Source organism: Barbatula barbatula, assembly GCF_947034865.1.
Source record: "Barbatula barbatula genome assembly, chromosome: 20".
In the NCBI taxonomy this organism is placed as follows: Eukaryota; Metazoa; Chordata; class Actinopteri; order Cypriniformes; family Nemacheilidae; genus Barbatula; species Barbatula barbatula.
The window spans coordinates 16,516,509-16,524,678 of record NC_136783.1 but is presented as its reverse complement, the minus strand read 5'-3'; the positions used below and the strand labels follow the sequence as shown (position 1 = coordinate 16,524,678).

At 37.2% G+C, this 8,170-nt stretch overlaps 1 protein-coding gene across 1 annotated transcript; it reads right to left on the bottom strand.

Moving 5' to 3' along the window:
- Nucleotides 1–2,230: 2,230 nt before the first annotated feature.
- Nucleotides 2,231–7,270, bottom strand: stx10 (syntaxin 10). The gene is made up of 7 exons (XM_079483649.1): nt 7,165–7,270; nt 6,534–6,703; nt 6,254–6,348; nt 5,994–6,158; nt 5,400–5,506; nt 5,152–5,246; nt 2,231–4,177 (listed from the first exon to the last, which is right to left on the bottom strand). The coding sequence occupies exons 1-7, from the start codon at nt 7,197–7,199 to the stop codon at nt 4,101–4,103; spliced, it is 744 nt and encodes a 247-aa protein (XP_079339775.1). The 5' UTR covers nt 7,200–7,270; the 3' UTR covers nt 2,231–4,100.
- Nucleotides 7,271–8,170: the final 900 nt, after the last annotated feature.

Below are 8,170 nucleotides of genomic sequence, written 5' to 3'. Positions count from 1 at the left end.
TTTTTGAACACCTTTTTTTAAATATAAATTGTCAAACATAACCACATTTCATCATCTCAATTGGAATGAGGAGCCGGATCCTTCGATGTACAGCTAGATACGGCTGATTTTCTAGCATGCATGTTCATAATGGCTGCATTTGTAGTATTCTCAACGTGTCCTTTCTCATCTTAACATGATATGCTAGGAATGTTTGCGTATCACCTGACGCTGATGAGATGTGGAATTATTTCTTATAGGGGTCCGACACGGGACCTGCATCGACCACTTGCGGTCTCGGATTCAGTACCTTTTATTCAGAGGGTGAATCATGAGTTAAGCTATTGAGAGTAAAGTGTTTATGAGTATCATGAAAGTCAAGCAGAACATGAGATGAGGTTACCCTTTAGGTTAAGACACAATAACTAATACAATTTAACATGAACCGTGAAATTAACTCTTTTTTTTTATGGTTTGATTTAGTTTTTATACTCTAGTATAGAGTGTAGTGCTTGGCCATTGAGAGATGCCACTCATTTGTAACATAGGTTGTAGACTTGCTACGTATTTTGTAAAGGAACATGAAATGTACAGTAGCTAGAAGAGGACGCCATATTTTAGCATTTATAAAACTGAAGTGCTGGGAAGGGTATTAGATTAGTTTAGAGAGTATTTTACTGTATTGGAGTGTTATTTGGGAGGTGGGAGCCTTGAGACTGAAGGAGAGGAGGTTTATGGGATGAAGAGAAAACAACAAGAGATAGTGATTGTTTTTATGCACGCCCTTATGTCTTGAAGCAATTTTGTATTGAAATGTTTTGCTGATGAAGAGAAATCTATAAATGATGTTGGTACTGCCTCTCATGCTGTTGACGTAGAGAAATGCGCCACCTGGTGGGAATCTTTTATAAATGCTGCCAGTGAGAAAAGGAACTGCTATGCAGTTCATCTGTTTTGAAAAGCTGCAGTTTGACTGCTTGTTATTTAACTTGAAGAATAAAATTCTTGTTTTTTTATTTTGAATTTAATAACCCCTGACCAAAAGAAAGTTTCTAGTGGGAATATTTGTAATTGACAAATACAAAATGCCAGTATTTATAACTAGAATGAATTGTTTTAGATGATGTGTGACGATCAAATCAATCAATATTTAATATGACACTTTATAAACAGCTGGCCGATACGAAGATTTGCAAGTAGCTATTATAATCTGAGATAATAATCCTAACAGAGGAGAGAAAGAATCTTTTCTCTTGATTGACACTTTATGAATTTCAACAATGATGCTTTTTATCGTGATATAATTATTAAATGACTGTTTGTAAGGAAGGAAAGAAAGAAAAAAGTGATGTGACCCCTATAGGATAGCAGGCTTTTTTTATATCTGCATTGATATTTTAAATCTTATTTTAATATCAAAAAAACAACTCCCCCAGATTTTCTTGTGCGAGTCATCAGAATAATGCAAGATTTGTTTAATGCAACCTGTTTGACTTGTTTTCTGTTTATCATCACGTGACAGTGAGGCAGAGGGAAACTTGTAAAGCGGTTCCATTGCACCTTGATTTTCTCTCTCTGCCTCACTAGCTGTTTCGACAATTTTAAATTTTGTTTTATTTCTCTTATTGAGATAAGCTCACGCAACCTCAAAGACAGTCATTGTGGGTAGGGAAGGGTATGCGAACAAGAATACAGCAGAATCTAAAGACCTCTGAAGAGGACGTACCTCCTTAAATCCGGGCTTTCAATCAGGAATGTCATCCTTTTTATACGATGTCAATCATGCAACTTGACCTTCATTGTTCTACCTTTCCTGTGCGCCGTTCAATGTACGTTTACCCAGTTCTGTGCGCATCTGCGCTGCTGGCAACCTCAAAGACTTACGGATATCGAACTAGATATAATACTAGTCCCTGCCCACCAGAGACCAATGCACATACACACACAAGTAGGTGTGTGGATCTACCTCCCTACACTTTTAGCCATACCTCCTGTGGCCCTGATACAGACGATGTGTTTTGGTAGACTCCGTGAGCTGATGGTGCTACTTCTCATGATGTTTAAACAACTAAAAGATGTGAATTGCACAGATGCTGTATTAGGATTTGGAATGTGGTAGATTTATACCTCACCAGGGGCTGGGGAGCTTCATCACAGTGGCAACGGAGAGCATGTCTCTGGTGTGGTCAAAGGGACCCTGCAGCTATTTTTATCCACTATAGATCTATGGAGATACATATATAAATGCAAATATCTATATGCATACTGTACATTATACATAGAAACACTATTGATTGTTAGATGTGCACTCACAGCATGAGATGTTATTCCCCAGAAAACTGCTTTTTGGAAATAAATGATGTCAAAACCTCTGTACCCTTCACCCCATCCTAAAGTACATGCCCGTGTCTCATCTGTGTTCCAAGTGCCAATAACTTTGTGGATTCCTTTACTGTGACCCAACAAGAAAGAAAACTGCACATTAACTACTGTAAAAAACATGGGAAAATCTGAATATCTTAATAAAAAGGTTTGTAACAAAGAAACATTTTTGTTGGTTGGTTTAAAGTATCATTCGTCTAGAAAATGAGAGTGTGTGTCAAATGCGTTTACTTTATTCAGTAACCCATCTGGACTCCCCAAGGTGCCAATATAAAGGCAAACATTTCATATAATACAGTCGTAAGAAAATGCTTACAAATACAAATGACAAGGGTTGTTCTTCAATCATTCTCATACCTAGGCAGCACATGAATGACCAGCCATTGCTTAATACATTGAAATAAAATGCGTACCAAATCTCCAAAAATGGGCATTTAAGAGGTAAAGTGTTTAGTAATGTTCCACTTTTTGAATGACAGTGGGGATTGACAATCATTAAGGCTTACAGAAGTATATTATATCGTTTTAAGGGTTAGTTATTTGACACAACAATCTTGTATGAAAGCACAAATTCAACTGAAATGGACAATGTTTAACATGGGCTTTATATTAAACATTCAACCACAGACACATAGTGTCCTTACACTTTGATTTGACAACAACTCATTGGCACAACAAAATGCTCGATATCAGACCCACAGACAGACGGGCACATTATAACATCCAATCTCTCAATAAGTCATAACAGTTAATGGATGATCATAATTGTGTGGGGCCTGTAAGGAGCACAGACAGTTAATATCAGTCATTACCAGAACATACATTGTATCTCGCTGCTTTAGACTGTGATTACTTAAAAACTTTGGCTACCAGCATGTTCCTTTAAAAATTTGTTTTAGTATGAAATATCACTGCAGCATGAAGTGAACGCTTTGAAGAATGTCTCTGTTAAAACTTCCCAACTTTACTTGTTAAATAAAATGTTTAAAGCATGTTATACTGCAGCACTTCCAGGTCAAATCAAGAATGCAAGTGCAGGCAACTTTTCCCACCATATAGATGTCAGCAAGATGTTATTTGTTAAAACTGCAAAGATGACAAAATAAAGATGTCGCAAATAAATCCATGAAGGAGGGGCAAACTGTGCAAAATGTTTGTTAACCTCTTTTAAACTATGTAACTCTGTTGAATAATCTTCTTAACCACTGTTATACATGTTCCTGTATGAATTACACTGACAGGAACAGGGTTTTTATAAAAGATCTTCCAGTGACTTACTGTTTTCGAGGGTTAAATTGTGCTTTAACTGCATATTGATAGCTTCCTCTTTTGGTTATGGAAACCAACCACGTATGCAAGGGTCTTAGAAGGTCATACATACCACGATCTGATCAATTTGACGACTAGAATAAAACAAGATAAAGATAAAACAAGGCAATATCTAACACCTCACTGCAACTGAGCTTTGTACCACAATAAACAAAATGAAGAAATATAACTGTTAACTTCCATCTCAGCACCTTCTGGAATCGAATCCAATGAAGTCAAAGAAACAGGGAGGGTCAGAAATAAACATTTGGGTTATAGTTAAAAACAAAAGGCAAGGGAGGAATATAAAAATAGCAGATCTCTTTCTCACAAAGAAAAACTGATGCAAACGTGGACAAATCTGTCTTTCTTCCTCTACAAGCTCAGGAGGATTCTGGCACGTGAAAGGCCAAACTGGAACAAAGTCTGGTTTAAATTGCGAAAAACAGGATGAGCACCACAATCAGAATGATTACAAGAACTCCGATAGCACACCACTGCCTCCGACCTGCAGATTACAGACACATAAAACCACTGTATTTATAACAGAAGAGAGCTACAGCTAACACAACAAACTTTCTTAGAAAATGTAAGGTGCAATGAGGGCCTGCTTTGTCATGCTGGCATTTCTTAAAAAGACAATTTATGCTAAACCTGACAAAGATTAGCAATAAAGTCAGAAAATGGGCAAAATTGAGAATGGCTTATTCCCCGCTTGTGTGACACAATCTGAATCAGATGGAGGAGTTTTAGCAGCCCAACAAAATGGTATGGAGCGATTTTAGTCTCATTAATTATTCATGCGTAAAACAAGATACACACATGCGTAAACAGTTTCGCATGCATAAAACCTAATTTACGTGCACATAGTATATATTTACATTTACGAAAAGCAATTCACGTGCGTTAAACAAAACTATTTTCTCACAAATTACGTTTCGCAAACATACAACTGCGCACATAACTTTCGAAAAGTTAAAATGTACGCGTTTGTCTTGTTTTACGAATGTGCAAATCGTCACACACGTGTGAATCGCCTTGGACGTGTGTGTGTGTTTTTTGAGACTCTCCTGGCGACGCAACCCCTTCCACTTGGGTTGTCGTACTCTTTAGCCAATCAGATTCAAGCTTAAATAGTTAAAATAGTTTTGTTTTACGCACGTGAATTGCTTTTCGTAAATGTAAATATATACTATGTGCACGTAAATGAGGTTTTATGCCTGCGAAACTGTTTACGCATTTGTGTATCTTGTTTTACGCATGAATAATTAATGAGACTAAAATCGCTCCATAAAATGGTAACATTTGTACTTTTATGCAGAGATTAAAAAACATTCAGTAGAATTTATTATTGTGTACATTTAAATGCCACACGCTTAAGTATTATGATATGACAATACTTCTCATGCATCAGCATGTTTTCAGTTGCTGTCCTATGATAATGTGCTATGAGAAACACACAGTAAAGAGACAAGCACTTACTGCTGGTCATATGTGAAACCTTCTCCATTTTCTTCAACACAGAGTCCATTCTAGAACTGGTCTGGTCCATTTCCTCACTAAATTCACCAAGCATACTAGAAAAACACACAACAGAACAAAGACACATTGTAAACATTAACAAAATAATAATAACATATAACACGTCTCTATATTTGTAAGCGTAAACTCATGACCTTGGTGTTTTTTAGCATTGTTCTATACCAACGGTTCATGTGTTCTTGACTTACACAGACTGCTCATCCAGCTCGTCTCCTATCCTGTTGGACATGTCCTTTAGGACACGGATGCTGCCGGATACCAACTCCAACTGCTCATCCTGGTCCTGCTTGATCAGCTACACAGAAAGACAATCAGGGGAGTATTATGAATTTTTATTTGCATTTATGAACACTTGATCCAGGACTAAAGGTCCAGTGTGTCATTTTTGTGATGATCTATTGATAGAAATGCAATATAATATAAATAGCTTTAACATAAAAATGCCTTCAGTGGTGTATTAAGAACTTACACAATGAAGCGTTATGTTTTTACTACCTTAGAATGAGCCATTTCTATCTACATACACCGCGGGTACCCTTGCATAGAATACGTCATGTTCTGTCAGCTGTCATAGAGTTTCGAAAGGGAGTGGTGGAGTGAGTGGTTGGTTGCAATTCGCAACCTTCCCGCTAGATTTCACCGACTGGACCTTTAAAATGTTAGGCTAATAATCTAATTAGGAATACATTTAGAAACTAAACAATCCCTTTATAATGTAACTGAATTACGTTCATTGTTGTAACATTTTATACTGTGACTTGTTTTGACCTATGTGTGTTTACCTGCTGTTGTTCCTGTTGCTCCTCAATGTATCTGGAGTTTGCAGACACCAGATGGGGCTCCAGGCCGGCATGGCGATCTTTTGGCGTGTGCTGCAGCAGAGCCTGTTTGTTCTTCCTCTCTGCCTGGGCCACAGCCGAAGGACTGGCGAGCTGATCCTTCATCAGCTAAACACATATACACGTTCATAAATGCGTACAGGTTCATACAAAAATACAAAGACACGGTGCTAAATCAGTACAAATAAGAGCACGATTGGCACCTGGACAGATTTCCGCGTTCGCTCCACAAAGTCTTTCCTCTCCTGTAGTTCATGCTCTCCTAAACGGAACTTTCCAGGGTTTGCTTCCACAATACCTGACACGGTCAAGGATTATAAAAACAAATCTGCCAACAGAAACATACTGAGAAGTCTACGCTCACTTTGTTAACTCTCAGTCTCGTGGTTGCCTGTTGACTGGTGCATTTTCTATAAATCCTTTCAAATCATCGAAACACATCTTTGCTTTCGTTCTTTCTCCTTCCCTCATCTAAAAGGATACTGATGGTTTCATGCAAGTCCTCTAAGTCCCAATCGATGGCTCTCAGGCAGTTACGGAGTTCATTGGTGCTCCAGTCCAGCTCATCTCGACTGACGGGTGTCTCATCCTGGAGAAGCTCCTCCCAGCGGTCATACAGCCCCTGTGCTTTGGACAGGGCCTTCTGCACCTCACTGCCAGAGACAAGAGTATACTGTGAACTCACTTTCCTTGAAATGTGTTCAATGAAATGTGTTCATCAAAAGTAAATAACTAGATGCCAATAACTGTTACAGTACAAGAATGTAAACACATTGTGTTAGCATGTATCTGACATGTTTTTTTACAACACATATGATTTATTTCTAAGGTTACAGTAAAAGAAACATCAGCAAACTGCTTTACACAAATCAGTGTTTATTCTAAACATAAACCAACATGTCAACTACCACCAGATAACCTTTCATACTCGACTTAACACTGTTGCGGAGTAAGGATGTTAAAGTAACATGAAAACACTCATAGTGTGACATTTAACTAGAGCTACATGAACTGATGGTAGGGCTTAACAAACCCGAATCTTATTCTGATCTCTCTGACAGACAACGGAGAAGACGGACATCGGTGTGGATCAAAGTAAGAAAATGTTACTTACCCTTTAACTACGAAAAAAGGATCTTCCATCGACATATTAGCCCCTCTGTTGCGGGAGCTACGTGAAGTTTACGGCAAGACATACTATATTAAAAGTCTGTAAACGTACGTTTTCAAAATAAAAGTCTTTATGTTGAAAGGTTTAAGTAAGCATATTTCAAATAATATGGTCTTTGCGAGAGAAAAAGTAATGTATATATAACTATGTATACGTAAATATTGAATAGAATTATTAATCTTACGGACCTGGGCTTTTATATTGTTAATCAGTTTGAAGAGATATTACAAAACCCCATCTGAGTTTTCACTTTTCAGGTAGTTAAGGGCAGTTCACCCAAAAATGAATCACTCTCTGGTTGTTCCAAACCTGTATACATTTTTTATTTGGTTGAACACAGCTAAATATATTTGGACGAATGCTTTTTACCAAACAGGTCTTGAATCTTATTGACTACCATAGTAGGATAAACGACAATGGTAGTTAAAAGTGCCCCAGAACTGTTTGCTGTCCTACATTCTTCAAAATATCTTCTTTTGTGTTCAATAGAACAACAAATATATATGAAGTAAAGTAGTTTTTCCTACTATGGGAGTCCTGCAAATATGAGCATTCCTTCAAATATCTTTCTCTATATTCATCAGAATACCGATTACTCAAAGGTGAGTAGATGATGATATAATTTTGGGGAGGTGAACTATCACTTTAACTAGAGGTGAAGCTAACACATGAAACGTTTCACGATGTTGCCATTAATAAACCACAAACCTAAATCATCTGAAATCATTCCTCTTAGTCTTTTTGTAAATAACTAAATCTCAATGTTCAGTGAAAAATCTGCGCAGCTGGTTTTGAGATACTATCAGTCTGTCACAATAAGCATCTATAAATTTGCAACCAGAGAATCCCAGTTCTTGGATTTATAAAATAATAATTGAACAATACATTCTCTCATCCCTGACTCAATAACAAGATTTTCTTAATTGTTATCTTTTCGTCAAAATTAAAT